The sequence below is a fragment of the Vipera ursinii genome, assembly GCF_947247035.1.
Source record: "Vipera ursinii genome assembly, chromosome: 2".
NCBI lineage: Eukaryota > Metazoa > Chordata > Lepidosauria > Squamata > Viperidae > Vipera > Vipera ursinii.
In genome coordinates this window covers 250142798-250159501 of record NC_139513.1, presented here as the reverse complement: position 1 = coordinate 250159501, position 16704 = coordinate 250142798, and the positions used below count along the sequence as shown (strand labels likewise).

At 38.1% G+C, this 16704-nt stretch overlaps 1 protein-coding gene across 7 annotated transcripts in view; it reads left to right on the top strand.

The window, feature by feature from the left end:
• The window catches only part of PAM (peptidylglycine alpha-amidating monooxygenase), a 159304-nt gene that overhangs the window by 51450 nt on the left and 91150 nt on the right, over positions 1-16704 (top strand). For 6 of the 7 annotated variants that reach the window (XM_083354552.1, XM_083354550.1, XM_083354549.1 and 3 more), the window contains exons 2-3: positions 10079-10592; positions 11653-11773. In XM_083354552.1, coding sequence (XP_083210678.1) covers positions 10483-10592; positions 11653-11773 — 231 coding nt within the window. In that variant the 5' untranslated portion in view covers positions 10079-10482. Of the gene's footprint in view, positions 1-10078; positions 10593-10988; positions 11034-11652; positions 11774-16704 lie in introns of those variants that run through there. The other variant, XM_083354551.1, reaches the window with a different exon arrangement.

Sequence of the window (16704 nt, the reverse complement as noted above, 5' to 3'; positions counted from 1 at the left end):
TCGTGGCCGGTGTAGCACCCGGAAGCCTGGTGGGCAGAGGTCAACCAAAGGGACCCCACCCTCTGGGCCCAACCAGGTCTCCGTGATGCAAGCCAGGTCCGCATGCTCACCCTCAACTAAATCCCTAACGAGGGGAGCTTTGTTAACCACGGACCTGGCGTTCAGGTACACCAGCCGGAGCTCAGGAGGCTGAACCTCCTCGCTCCCGGGATCTCGGGGAAGAAACAGAGGGTCGGAGCGCCTCACCGCTTGCAAATAGCGGAGACGGCCCTCCCGGTAGCGATACGGCCCCCTGTCTATCCGCCTGTTGCCATTCCCCGTCGTGGGAATAGATAATCCCACGACCCACTCATGAGCCCCGGCGACAACGCCACCCCGTTCTCCCCCCGTGCCGTCAGACCCAAGTCTGGCCTGAACCATGGTTGATTGGCCACCCCCCATAGCCAGACAACCCCTATCTCCCACCCCACTCCCTAGCCCTATAAAATTTTTTGATAAAAAGATAATCAGAGGCTTTCTAGATTTACATTGATGGCCCCTGCCCCTGCCCAGCCATCTCTCAGCGACCCAAAACTCGGGCCTGTCATCGAGGTTAGAATTGTTTAAGGAGGCGGGTCGCACCCAGGAGAGGGGGGCACCCCTGAGGGCGTGCAAGTCCGTGCTCGTATACTGCCGCATGAGTCTAAGAAAAAGTCCAGTCAGTCCAGGATAGGCATCCCTTAATTGTCCATGGGAGGATTGAACATAAAGACAGATGACTGGATCCCCACCCAACTTCACTGCCACTCAGTTGGGTGCCCCCAGAGACAGGCCGCTCCCCGCCCTCTCACGACGGGTTGAGACTCCGTTCCTGGGGGTGGACCAGGTATCTTCTGGGTAGGCAAACCCCATAGAGCTCCCACCTCTATGAGGTTGCAAATGGAGAAGTCCAGCCACTCTCCCACCGTGGCCGATACCCAGGTGTGTCGAAAATCCAAAGGGAGAGGGGGGAGGGTAGGCAGGAAGATGGTAAAAAGTGTATCCAAGGCAAAGAGGGAAGGCAGGCCAAAATAAAAAGATAGTCTGAACCACCGGCGTCACTGCAAAAACAGCTCGAAGATGATACAAGATGCAGGAGCCCCATGTCATCCTTGCTCCGGTAAGATAACCCCCCGGTCGTCCTCTTCGCCACCAAAGCGGTCCGAAGACGCCGTCGCCATAAGAGGCAACCTGAAGCAAGGGTAAAACCAACCATTGCCGCCGAGATGAATAATAGCCGCCCTCTCCACCGCCAGAGCGGCCCGAGGGCGACACCACTACCGAAGCGGGCCAAGGCGGCTTGGGGCCACATGGGAGTCCCGCCGCCGGCGAAAGGGTCAAAAGCCCAAAAAAGGCACCAAAGCCAGCAGCCGGTCCCCGCAGACGAGGCAACAATCTCAGAAACGCCGGTAAAGCTAGCAATGGCCCTGAGGCAAGCTGGTAAATTCCCCAGCGTCCAGAGCATGCCATCATCGCCGTCGCCGCCGAACTCGGGCCGCCGCCACCGCCGCTATCACCGCTGAGCGCGGCCCGAAGACTCCTCGCACAGGCTGCAACCCGCGCCGAGGCCAACGCCGTCGCCGCCATCATCACCGCCGCCACCCGGACAGCCTCACAGGCATGCTCCTCACCGACGGGCGTCCTCCTCGTCAACCCGAGCCGGCCCGAGAACACCAGAGTGGCCCGGACGGCCCGAAAGCGGCAGGGAGCGTCACGCCAGATACGAGCAGCCCAGATGCTCCGGGGAAGGTAAAAGACGGCGGGAAGAGGCAGCCGGAGGGCAGCAGGGTCAGCAGCCAGCAGCCGGTCGTTCGAAAACACAAGTCCAGATAGACCGCTGCCGGCTTCGTCAGTCTTCGCGTTGCTGCTCTGCCACTCACCAAAAAGCCCCAATCCCATCTCAACAAGCCATAAGGCTGTGAGGGGCTCCCAAGGGACGCCTATCAGCTGGAGCTGGAGCTGGAGTTCGCGGAGCTTAGCCGAGCACGTCCGCCATCTTTTGTTATTTATTTGCTCCCTTTGAACCCTTTGTAGGTGTTATGGCTTAATTAGCTGATTAGATTGGGACACTTTGAGCCTAGAATATTGCACCTTTTCACAATATTCTAATTTACTGAGATTGTGGATTTGGGGTTTTCATGAGCTCTAAGCCATAATCATCATAATTATGACAAATCACGGCTTGAACTATCTTGCTTTGCATGTAATGAGTCTATCTCATACATTAGTTTCCCATTTTAAGTTGCATTACTGAAATAAATGAACTTTTGCATGATATTCTAATTTTTTGAGTTTCACCTGTAGTATTAAGTTATTCTGATTTCTAAAAGTTATATTATGATTTTTAAGTTAGCAACATAAAGAAACCATTGGAAGAGGAAGCAAAATATTTGTTGGTTAAATATATATTCCATATTTCTTCTAGAACTCAAGGCAATACGCATACCCTCTGCTAGTTTTTCAGAAGAACAAATGACTTGTACCTCCAAATCACTCTGGGAGCTTGGTAGTAGACTTGTTTGATATAACATTGCTGATTCTCTTTTTGTCATAAATGTGAGAAATGACCAAGTCCTAAATTAGTTTGTTTCTTCTTTGTTGCCTTCCTTTTTCCTCCTTTATAGGAAAAACACGCACAATATTATGAAGACAATAGCACTACCCCTACTGAATTTGTGCTCTTTGGAATCTGGGTTTCCGAATACCAAACTCCAGATTTCTCAGACTTCCAGGTGCCGTGACACTCCCCCTCTCAATAAAAGTATCATGTTATCCTCATCTAACAAAACCAGTTATTTCTTTGGGCTATGTCTGATCAAGAAATAAACACACCAAATACTGTCAATAATAAAATCATTAGTATACATGCAAAACCCAAACCAATAATAAAATCTTGAAGGATTACAAAACAAAACTTTTCAGCCAACGGTAAATAATCAAATTGAAAAGCGTGCCCCTTTCTGGGAAGAATATGCCAATTCAACCCTGACAATATTTCGCAAAATGCAAACTATGCCTGTGAAATACCCTATATCGTTGTTCTGCCGCATTTTCACTCTCTACTGTGGGTCAGCAACTACAAAAAAACAAGAACAAATTCTGATGGTGATCCAGAGAGTAGCAAATCACAATTTTAGGATCTAGGATTTCCTGAAAGAGTTTCTCCTGGGCCTTCTCTCTACTCACCTACACAGTGGCCAGGCCACAGGCACATCCATGACAAACTATCTCTCCTGTATCAGTCCTTATTAGGGAGAATGTAAACGACCTTTCCCTATCTTTGAGAACCCCCAAATTTATGACTGTCTTTAGATTTTCTTGCTACTCCACATAATATAATTATGATTACCTTTTTCAAAGGAGTTTTTCAGGAGATGTTTTGATATGTGGGATAGAGAGAAAAAACATGCTTTTGAAGAGAAAATAGGCACTAATTTGGTTACAGAAGCAGTTCAAAATAATTAAAAATAGAATCTGTTGTTCTTTTGCTCCAAATGTCAAGAAAAGCTTTGATCTTATTGTCAGAAGGTAAATATATTTATATGAATTAATGAAGTTATGTAAAATACACAAAAGCACAAGGAAATACTAATACTAAGTTCTGAACACCGTAGCTTCAATAAAATTCATAACTGTAGCTTCAATAAAATTCATAACTAAGTGCAAAATGTTCCTGAAATTTTATGGACTTCTTTTTTTTTCTGTGTGCATCTTTGAGTTAAATTTCAGCATTGTTCTCAAGCACCATTAAATCCCATTATCTAAGTACATAGAATATGCTATTGAGAATACAATGTCCCTAGCCAGGTACAATAATTCAGTGTCATCTTGTTCCTAGATGTTACATTATGCTCTTTTTCTTGGTTGATGGATAGTGTTTATAGACTTTCAATAGTCAAAGTATATTTATTTTCTCTATAGGTCTACATGTCTGGGTTAGGGTTTCTGATTCTCTGCTGCCACCTAGTAACTGTCTAGATTTTTTCAGACTTGTAAGGTACAATCACTTTCTCAATATAAATTAGTGGAATTCTTTAAATCTCTTGCAATGTAATGTAATATTACAATTAATGTAATATTAAAAGTGACTTACCTTCAGAGAACCATGTATAGTTGTATGAATGATAAGGATCTTGGGCTAGTTTCTGCGCAGAAGAAAGTAAACAAAGAAAGCAACTTTCAAAACAAGCTTATCTATCCACTCAGTTCAGTCTATTTTGCATGTTCTACTTTCTTGATGGTCATGCATGAAAAAGTTTTTCTGCTCCTTTTTGTACTGCAGTTGCTAGCATGTGGGGAAACAGTTTAATCTCCCCTTTGTTGACCCAGGGTATCCAGAGACTATTTAGCCAACTCTTTTTTTAAAAAAAAATCATCTAAATATCTGAATTTTTCCTGCTTTCTCACAGCAGATATAAGCCAGTCAGGATTATCTCCTCACAATAAAGTCTGAGAATAGAAAGCTAGAACAATAAAACTTTTTATATCATAATTATTTTTATTAAATATTTTTTCATTAGTACAAAACTAATAAAGAAAAGGAAGAATGAAAGAGAAAAGAAAAATATAATCAGGTGCAAAAGAAAAAAAGGAAAACAAAAAAGAGAAAGGAATAACCAAGAAAACAAAAGTAGATGGTTTCTGGTTTCTTTTCAACAGATATTAATAAAATCATAATTTCCTGTCCTTGTTAACCATTCCAGAAATATCTTCAGCTCAGTTCATCTTTTTTTCAGTCATTAAATCCATTAGTCCTCATTTCTTTTTTTTTTTAAATGATAAATAAATACATTAACCCTGTTTTTCAAATGTTTCCATAGTCCAAACATAATAAAGCTTTTCGGATTCAAAGAGCTGGAAGTAAGAGAACTAATGGGCTCTAGAACATTCTTTGTTTTAGTAAGTCTACCATATCTTGCCTGCAAAAATCTTATTACCACAAGATGTCAACACACGTTTATGTTGTATAACATTTTTGTTGCCATCCACTGGTTATCTGGAGTTTTGCAGACCAGTTAATTAGCTGTAGTGTTATCCTCTTCCTTAACATGTTTCTGCTTTAAAAAGACTGTACTCTAAATGAGATTTACAGTTTACTGTGCTGTATGTTTGGAACATTTTTATTGTTTCAGCTGTTTTTTATGTAAACTTAAGTAAATTTGTGATGTTTCCACCAGACATTCGTCTTCCAATCAAACGGATGTATTCATGGATATTTATCTTGTGTGTTAGGCCAGGAGAGTGCTATATTTCAGATTTTTGAACAGTGTAATTGCTTTTTGCTATGGAAGATTGAAAAAAAAAACCCTTTCCATTTAAAATCTTTCAGATTTTATCTTTTGAGATAAAAAGTTCATGGAACTTATCTTTGATTTGATTAGTGCTTCTCTTTTTATTTTATTTATTTATTTATTTATTTATTTATTTAATTATTTAATTATTTAATTAATTAAATTTATATACCACCCTTTCCCGAAGGACTCAGGGCGGTTTACAGGGCATTTAAAACAACCAATACAAAAGTTAAAAACAAATTAAAAAAGATTAAATCATCCCTAGAATTAAAAACCCCAGTTAAAAATTCTCAGCCTGGGCCGGAGAGCTCGAAGAGCCAGGTCTTCAGGTCCCAGCGAAATGTGCGGAGGTCGGGGGCAGTCCTAAGCTCCACGGGCAGCTGGTTCCAGAGGGCAGGCGCACCCACAGAGAAGGCCCTTCCCCTGGGGGTTATCCGCCGGCAATCTTTTATCGGCGGCACCCTGAGAAGACCCTCCCTGTGGGAGCGCACTGGACGAAGGGAGCTTGATGCCGGCAGCAGGTGTTCCCTACAGCATGAAGGCTTTATTTTCTCACAATGCAGTTTTCTAAAAAATCAGTTTCTATAGTCCTATGCAAAACCCTTTTGTGAAACATTAAAATTAGACTTACAGAGCTACATTTAAAATGAACTAGCATTTCTATGCAGAACTGGAACTCTTCTTACAATAAAAATTCAAGTTGGTATTGCTTCAAACAGAACTCATCCCTTATAGCGTGTTTCTTTTTCCGGTGGGAAATAGAATGCAGTATTGCAACCACTAGAAAGTTTATAATCAAAGCTATTTTCTAAGTTGTAATTGTGTAGCAACCTTTGTTTTATACACCTTTTATACTGCTAGTTACAACACTGCTGCTTTTGTTCAGAAGAAAATTTACATTATGTTTCCATCAGAGGAAATGTAAAAATAATGCATCATAATGTAAAAACATGCATCAAGACCCCCAGATCCTCAATAAGACCTACTAATCTACCCATACAAGTTTTTAGTATACTACATAGGAGCTCCTACACAGGAGAATAATATTTCACTGTGCTAGTGGAAATATATTGTGTGATACTAGATTTCATCTGGATAATCTTCATCCTACTGGGAAATTTGACTGTGACATTTTCTAAGGAAATGTATGAATAATGAATAGTAAGTTGCAAATGAATAACTAGAAAGTACATGTAGTGTTAAGCATTCATGGTTGTGTCCTGCTTTGTGCTTCCAGAATATTAAGGAAGTTAAGAGCCTATTTTAACTTTTCCTAACCTATTTTCCTCTAAGCACCCTCAGAATACAATTCCCCATTGGGTAGGAACTCACAGAGCGATCAAGAGGTTGGGAAAATCTTTTTGCTGATGATGACACTGGACATTTTTACAATTCCGTATATGCTGAATTTTAGGAGAGGGAACAATTCTCTGCTTGAGAATTCTCTATTAAGTAAGGAGAAAAGAATGTCAGATGTCATTACATACTTCCTGCTTATTTTTAGAATTTTGAAATGCAACATTTGGATACTTCAGAAACATGCACGTTCTTTGTACAAATTAATTTCTTGTTTAATTTTTTTTTCAAAATTTTATAAAATCAAAGGGTTACATATGCAGGATAGTATACACAGGGCTTTTTTTGTCATAGAACGCCCAGAACGGAGTTCCAGCATCTTTTTTGGATGGAACACATTTATCAGCATTGACTTTTAGCATATATTAGACTCCTACCATATCATTCTCTGCAGAAACTTAACAGTCAAACTGTTTGTTACAAATTATTTCTGGCAATAGTAGCACAAGTGTTTTGTTAATCCTAAAATATATTTTGGCCTTCAGAGTATTAAATGGTAGCAGCACTAAACATTTCTTATGTTGATGATTTAAGTATTAAGTTATATTTTATATAGCATTAACTACATAATTCTTTAAGGATATTATTAACTAAATAAAATGTATTACTTTCATAGAGCCACTTTGCCAGTTTCTTTAGCAATATATTGAAAAGTGAAACCTAATTCCATTACTTTTTGACATGTATGTCATACCTGAGTGATTTCATTGTGGTCTGTAAAAACTCAAATATTTCATGAGAGTCTTGCTGCCTTGTTAATCAGTATTGTGCTCTTTGTTAGATGGATCAGTTCTTGAATATGTATGGTTTGGGCAATGGAATATAACATGCACATAGCAGTATAATTTTATTACTTTTACTATATGAGCAGTCTGCAGCACTGCATAACCATTCAAAAACTCTTTGCGCAAGCTGAAAGTCTCTCAAGAGAAATTAAAGATTACAGGTTTACAGTGCAGCAATAAACAGGAAATATGCTTTTAAAAGTCAGTGTCAGTTTCATCTCCAAAAGTGAACATTTCCTATATTTTGGAGTGATTGAGAAGGGATGGAAAATATATATGCAAGGTGGGATATATAGATAGGCCTATGGAAGACCACTTGTTTGTTTGCTTGTTTCATTCACTCATTCATTCATTCATTCATTCATTTTCATCTCCTTAAAATAGGGATTCTAATGCACACTTCCCAAATTAAATTCTCAAATTAAAATGCAGTTTGGATCAGCTCTGTGGTCTGCAGTGCAGCTTGTGACTCAACAGCGACATATAGAAATTCATATATTTAGGAAAGTTTCGTAAAGAAACAAATGCCTACTATTAAAATGGTAAGTTATGCAGAGTTTATTGGAACTGACTTCCTAATGGAAAGGATGTGGACTAGCTATACATACTTCCAAATATAAACAAACCGTTGCAGAAGAATATCTGAAAACAGTAGCCAGGTGGGGAAAACCCTGATAAAATTAGCTTAGGGGTATTTTTTTTTTAAATTCCTGATGCTGAGATATTGTCTCCACAAGTATACCAAAAGCGACGTGTATACTAAAAGCAAACGTCACTTTGTTTTGCTGGGAAAGATGCAAAGCAAAGTGGCTAGCCATGCACGTGTATGCAGAAATAGCCTAGAGCCGATTCCAGTGCAGTTGAATGATTGAGAAAGAGATGCTTGGTATACTCTTCCATGCATTAAGAAACACCTTTTTCAAAGGAGTGGCAGAGCCCTGGGGCTCTGTTTCAGATGTCTTTCCTCTTAGTGCTTACTCAGCCCTTAATGTGCAGTGTTGACTCTAAAAAATCAAAATAGTTGTCTAGGCTTTCTGCTTGACCTTATTCCTGTCTCTTCTTTTATTTGATGTTTCTGTCAGAAGCACATCTTAGCACAAAGCCAAAGCACAGATCTAATATATTAACCAAAAACATAATGTAATTTTATGATTATATTCCTTATTTTGTCTTGTTTCCTTTTATTCATTTCTATTTCTTTTCTCACAGAAGGTTTTCCTGAAAAATATTTGTTGTTACTTGTTCAGCCTAATATAATTCAAGCATTTCATAAATAATGAAAACACTGTTAATGAAACTTAACCTTGGGGGGTGTTTTTTTCAATCTTTTGCACATTGTGTTTGTGTTTTTAATATGCCTATTTGTTAGTTAAAATTGAGTATATAATCATAAGCAGATATAACTATGAATGTGGAAGGCATATTTCATATGTTTATAATTTTTATAATTGTAATTTGGACAGTTAATAACATATTTTATAAAAAATTGAGATGGTATTATTAAATACTAGCTATTTTGAATATTTCTGTTTTTCTAGGAATAATGTATATGTTAGCTTTTTTGAGTGCCAAGTAATTGCTGCAGTAGAAATAACAGCAAAGTGTTAATACACTGTATCATAAATTGAAATGAAATGGGCCAAGGGAAATGTAAAGAAAATAATGGATATTTAGAAACTATAGACACTCAGCTCCCGCAACTTAATTTGCTGAAAGCATTTGCACAATTATAGCCTAAAAATCTGTAAGACATTATAGCTATTTGCTGCCTGCTTTTAGCTTTTAGATTAGAAGAATAGACACCTCACACATTTTTTATTAAATTATATATTTTTAATATTATATGTAAATGCTAAGCATATCCATACTCTAAAGTGTACAAAAATAGAAATAGTTGGGGAAAGTATGCTTCATTTCAAATTCAGCCTATAGATTTTTCTGAAGTAGAGAGCTAGAACTGAATGGATTTTAGTTTTATAAATCCTGTTACTTGAATGCTTGTGGGAAATTGATAAGACTAATTTAATAGACTATCACATTCACAAAAAATGTTTGTATATGCTTATAGATGTAGCCATAAATAGCTAGACAGACAGACATATTCACACTCAGACTTGTGAGATTTGCTATGTAATGTTTAAAGACTCAGAAATAGATCAACAAAGCTTGTAAAACTGTGAGTTTTATTTTTATTTTTTTTATTTTAATCCCATTTATATCCCGCCCTTCTCCGAAGACTCAGGGCGGCTTACAATCTAAGCACAAATTAAATGTGCTTAGCAATAGCCTTCATTCTATGTATATGCCTGCTTATTAGGGCTTTCGCCCCCCCCCCCCCCAAGCGGCATTATTACAAAGTCAGCTTATTGCCCCCAACAATCTGGGTCCTCATTTTACCTACCTCAGAAGGATGGAAGGCTGAGTCAACCTTGAGCCTGGTGGGACGCGAACCTGCACTAATTGCAGGCAGCTGGTGTTACTTAAGGAGACATTAGCCCACTGCTCCACCAAGGCTGAGTTGAGTTGAAGTTTGTAAAATACCTAATGTCTGAAAAAGCTTTAATAGCAATTTCCTAAGAAATAAATACATAACATGTTAGTCATCCATTGCTTCTATTTTTACAGGTTTTGAATCATAACCTAGGTTTTCTGTGATGCCACTAGGAGCTTTTTTCATTGTGGAATGGACTGACAACAGAGTCTTGGAGATTTGACGGCAGACTTAAGAAAACTCTGGAGCAGTGATCCCTACTTGCTTTTCATTGGACAAAAATACTCCAAAGGAAATAGTACCACCTGCAATTCCCACCCCCAATTTCTGCCACTTTGAATGAAGACAGGAGAGTATTGGCGTATCTTTCTGATTTAAAGCATATCACCTTCTGAGACAGATGGTCTGTCAAATTCTGTAGGATGCCTGCAGAGAACATCATAATGAAGAAGAAAATGGATAGTTGTGCCACTGCCTAATTGTCAGGATCACAGCCGATAAAGCTGCGCTGCCCTTTCGCTGCTGCCATAATAGGGTCATGAACAGCAGGGTGGACATGGCTGGCCTTGTTAACAACTTGCTAATATTGTTCCTTATTTTTCAAAACAGCTGTTGGGCTTTCAGAAGCCCTCTTTCTGTCTTTAAGAGGTGAGTGATTTAGAGACATTTTGTCTTATTTATCGGTATTTGCTGCTTCACTTCAGAGTCAATGCTGATAAATGTGTTACATGTTTTAAACAATAGCCTCTAATGGTAAACAACAATAAACTCATTTGGAAGAATTTAGTTGCTTATGCTAGTCACTGGATGCTTGAAATGTTCATTGAAATGTTCACTGCTTTTCCTGGGTACGTCATTATAATAACAGTGGTTGAATTATAGTTGAGTAATTTCGTTATGGAAACTTGTGACTTTTCTTCCTCTTGGGTTTGAATAGCTCTTTTAAAGGTTTCAGGCCATCTATAGCTTGTTAGATTAATCTTTTGTAACATATATGTTTCAGGATGAATTCTTAAAGCAAACTTACCTTTTTTTCTCCTTTGCAAGACATTATGGTCATATGTGCAATCTACATATGTATGTATATATGTATGTATATATTTTATATCATATCGAGGATCTGTTATTATTAATTTGAAAACATATTTCCCATGTAGCTCTCTCTAGACTATTCCATGTAAAAATTATGATTAAATTGATTAGGCAAAAGCTAGAAGTACAAGAGATTAAACAGTAGTTTACTAATATATTCTGTGAATTGAAATTCAAACCCTTTTTCTTAGAGTTTTCAAACTTTACACTAGATACACATAGATGTTAGTATTTGAATTGGCATGATAATGCATTATGCATAAATGTGTTGTAATTGGTTAGTGTATTATTGCAACATAAAATTTATTTATTAGTACATTTATAATGTTAACTTTATTAACTAACAGATCAGAATTTTAATAATTTGTAAACTTTCCTCTCAAATTATATCTTTCTCCTTTCCAACTATACATGGCAATCTGTACATCATGGCCATAATATATTAGCCAATAGGTGAGCTGGTGGCTAATCTATTTTGCTATAAAAGGGATACTTTTGAAGTTTGAAAACAGTAACGGGAGTTAATAGAACATCTAGATAAATATGACAAGCCAATAAAATATATATTTAAATAACAAGTGTTGTTATAATGTTCAAATTTCCTATTAATTTTTAGGTATAAAGATGCTACTAGATCTAATTCCAATGAATGTCTTGGTAGCACCAGGCAGCTGGTTCCACTAGGTTTATCAGAATTTGCACTGGACATTCGTATGCCTGGAGTGACTCCTAAAGAGGTAAAAATAAATGGACAATACTAACTTATATCTTATTTATCTACAGCAGACATGTCAAACTCGTGATATCACATGATGTCGTGCAACGTATTGGGCTGGCTTTGCCATTGCCGGCAATGGGGTGGGTGTGGCTTTTGGATGATGCGTCCAGCCCGTGGGCTGGCAGTTTGACACCCCTGATCTACAGAAAATAAAATCATTAAGAGAATGAATTGCATGGTTTGGTACATCTCTTTTGAAATGACTTCAAGACAGATTTCACAGGGAGCTGATTGTTGTCATAGTTGCTGTTACTGTTTTCACAGTGTGTTTTCTGGGATCTCTGAAAATAGAAAAATGACAATATTAATTAAAAGAACAAGTTTGTTTTGGTGGCTTCTGAGCAATTCTACATTTATATTGTACAACCCTGTATTACAAACATTTAACGTTTTATACAGTAGTTCTAGCCAAGATAAATTTGTTCCAGGCAATTGTTACAGTATGTCTCCCATCAACTGTGTAATCTGAGCATGCCCATATAACCAGCATCACATATCAAATAACAATATTGGGCCTAGCGATGCAAAAATGTGTGTTGTATACTTATTTAAAGGGAATATTAATACATACTGAATATTATTGAAACTTAAATGTACAATTACCAAATACCTTGTTACAGCTTGAAAAAGTTGATTAGATAAATCAATGAAGTGTCAGATAACTAATATACCGCTGTTACCAGTAGTATAATAGTTATGTTAGAAGTGCTAATGGGATAGTTATAAGGTTGAAGGGAGATTGCTAAAAATATGACAGGCTGTTCTAGAGGCTAATGGAAGTCTTGGGAGTGTAGGAACACTGAATTGGTAGTGAAAGATGATAGTGAAGAGTAAGTAAGGATTTTAAACAAGAAAATATAGCGCAAAAGAATTTGGTATAAAGGAATATTAAGGAATTTAGAGCTAATTTAGAAAAGCTATAATAAAGCCATGGAAGGGTAACTTGGACAAGGGATTACCCAGACCAGAGATTTATATATATATAGATATATTTATTGGATTTCTGTACCTCCTGCCTTACTAATACAATGATTCTGGGCATCTTACAATATAATAAAGAGATAGAAGGAAATAGGATAAAGAAACTCAAGATAAGCCTATCTTGATTTTGCTTAGTATAAAATGAGACAGAAAAAGTATAGGCTTTTAAGATTATGTTATATTCTGCACAATAAAGTAAGAATCCTGGAATCCCTGTAGTATCTATTTCATGACATGGCCTTTCTCAGAGGGCCAATGGAGAATTAAATGTAAAATATGTGTCAACTATTATAGGGAAGTGATTGTAAAACAAACAGGGCACATACAATGTTGTCTATCTTACTGGGAAGTTCAGAAGTTGTCTTCTGTGATAAGCAGCCATGTTTAGAAAAGGCCTACATCTTGGCCCCTTGGATGTTTATATGTTCTAACAGTATTTCCTGAAATAAGTGACATTTTTTGTTTGTTGCAACAATAGTAATATGAAATTGGATGAACTGTACAGCACAGAAAAAGTATGTGATGACTGTTAGTAAAACATGAGCACAACTCAGGGAAGCAAAAATGTGTGAGAAAGAAATTAAACCAGGGCTTTTAAGATTCTTTATAATACCCTGTATCAATAAAACGCTAGTATTTGGGGGTTATTTTTTTGATCTGGCCTATCCCAAAGGGTTGATATCAATCTTGAAAATCCTGACAACATTTCTCTTTTCCTCTCTCTTATACCAAAGAAAATTAAAACGGAACAATTTTTAGTTTCTTTCTCATGCTTTCCCCCCCCCCCCCAGGCTCATATTTTTTAACAGTCACCGCATACCTTCACTAATGTCATCTCTGTAGAGGAAGAATAGACAGTAAAGGAGTTGCTAGTTTCATACAGAAGGCTATACCATCCTAAATTGAGAGCCAGTTTGGCCTAGTGGTTAAGGCAGTAGGCTAGAAACTGGGTGTCTGTGAATTCTACTCCTGTGTTAGGCCAGAAAGCCATCTGGATGACTTTGCTCCCCCCCCCCCAGCTCACAGGGGTTTTGTGAGAAATAAAGGAAGGAGTATGAGGTTATCTTTACCATCTTGAGTTATTTAAAAAATAGTAAAGGTGAGATAAAAGTAAATAAATGTCAACTCTTCTGTGGGAGCAGTTTAAAAAATATTTGAAAGCCATAGTTGAAGACTGAGGTGCATCCAACAGAAGCTCTAAATTCACACAACATTATAGCTTTTAGGGTCTAGAGTACAGTAAATAAAATATAAGTTCTGTGTTGCAGCAGGTAGTTTTTACTACCAGTTGATTTAATGAGTTCAACATCTGTCTTGGCAGTTATATTTAGAATAATCCTTTTTAAATATTTACTTGAGAACACGTAAAGGAACTTCTAAGGATACATGGAGTCAACTTAGTTCTGTCTGTAACTCCTTGTTCTGTCAGTTCCAGTTAATTTGTAAGTGACCAGGGATATATGAGATCTTTCCTACCTGAGGTAGGTCGAAATCTTTTCAAGACAGAACTAAAATGCTAGAGTTAAGGCGTACAAAACAAACCTTAAAATTATCAAGTGAGAAGTTCATCACCAATCCATTTCGAACAATACGATTTAATAAACTAGTGTTATATTTTTTTAATTTGCTATTTTTTGTGGAAGAATACAGTAAAAAAAAAGTCAGTCTGCTAATGAATACATTTCACAAAACTGTGCATATATGGAGAGAGTAAGGAAGATGATCATAACATAGGTATGCAGGGTCTATTGCCTAGTACAGGGGTAGGCAACCTCGGCTCTTTTATGACTCATGGACTTCAACTCCCAGAATTCCTGAGCCAGGCTGGCTCAGGAATTCTGGGAGTTGAAGTCCATGAGTCATAAAAGAGCCGAGGTTGCCTACCCCTGGCCTAGTACAAGGGTCCCCAACATCTGGTCCGTGGATCATTACTGGTCCGTAGACTATTGGGAACCGGGCCATGCAAGCGATGGGCACGCGTGGGAAACTCCATATGCACAACTGGTGTGCACATGCAAGAAGGCATCCCCTCCCACCTGCCATTGCCGCCACCATCGCTGCCAGTCCACAGAAACTTAAGACAAAGTCACATTCAAAAGCATCTCAGAGAGAGACTTCTATAAATCACTGAACTACTAAATATGCCTTTTCTGTAGCAGCTTTCTGCCCATATACTGGGATTAGAAACTATTTAACTTGGTGCCAGATTTTTGTTGTTCTTAATGTGTTTAGTTTTACAGTTTTATTATAATTTTATTTTGTTTTATACTTTGGATTGGGAGCTGTCCAAAGTTGGTTATAAGATGGGAGGTTATATAAATCTTTTAAATAACTAAAAAGGAGGGGAGGCAGAAGAGGAGGAGATGGGACAGCTTAAGAAGATTTGTAACATTTTTGCAAATACTTCGGGCTAACCAATTTCAGTAAAAGTAGTTATAGCTTTCCTGTGGAGTTGATTTCCTAGTCTGGTCTACCTAGTGGGCTGACAATTTGCTACTAGATTTTATAGCTGTGTTTCAAAGATTTCTGCTGGCAATAAGCAGAATAGAATAGAAGTGGCTTTTTTGTCTCTTCAGGACTAACAGATGGCCGAAGCTGTAAGCTTTGGATATATAATACATCTGCTGGAAGTGCAAGGAGAGCAGTCCTCTGTCATTCTGTAATAGATGACCGCTGATAATCAAAACTGGCAGCTAATATGCAGCAGCATGTGAGATCCCGATGAAACAACTGGAATATTGCATTTATCATTGGACTTTGAGGTTTAGCAACATCGATTTGGCAGCGGCTGTGAAACTCACTTGCAGTATATTTTTACATTATAGCCTTTGTACAAATGCTGTCATTATTATATCAGGCTGTATAAACTTGTACCCCCTGTTATTGAGCCAATTACAAGTGATTTTCGTGTCCTAAATATTCATAAGGCAATACATTAAACTTTGCTACCAGTGCACCATTCAGTTAAGATCGACTTAAATATCATTAACCAAATACATGTCTTTCATCAGTTATATGTAAAATAAACTGTGAAGATAATTCAGCATTCAAATATGTGCTTAGAAAAGCTACAGTATGTATGAATAGTTAAAGAACTATTATGTGTCTTGATTAGCTCACTCTTCCTCCCATGTCATGGACAACGAGCTTTATAGTGCAGAGAACCTTCAAATAACACACATTTAAGAAGTGTGTTCTAAAGATCAACTCTGCATTACATCCAGTAAACATACATAGGACTATGTTGTGAATCATTGTAGAAGTGTTTGTTTAACTCTCTTAATAGAATTGTTTTTCTCCTATTTTCCTCTCCCCCCCCCCACTTCGACCTTTAGATTTATGACAAAAGATTCAGCAATAGAAAAGATGAGTCACTGGAGTTAGCTCATTCAGAAACAGAAGAAAAGTGATCTGGTTATTATTTATTTATTTATTTATTTAATTTCTATACCACCCTTCTCCCGAAGGACTCAGGGCGGTGTACAGGGCAATAAATACAATAAAAATACAACATACAAAAGTTAAGATAAAAATTAAATAAAAAGCCCAATTACAATAAAAATTAATTTAAATTACTATTAAAAATACCCCAAACCCATCAGACCAGGCCGGCTTGTTCAAATAAGTAAGTTTTCAGGTCACGGCGGAAGGAGCGAAGGTCAGGAGCCATCTGGAGCTCAACCGGTAAATGATTCCAAAGGTCTGGCGCGCCCACAGAGAAAGCCCTCCCCCTGGGGGTCGCCAGCCGACACTCTCTGACCGACGGCACCCTGGGGAGGCCCTCTCTGTGGGAGCGCACTGGACAAGGGGAAGTTGATGCCGGCAGCAGGTTCTCCCGTAAGTAATTCGGACCCATGCCATTTAGGGCTTTATAGGTCATCACCAGCACCTTGATCATTTCCTGGAAAC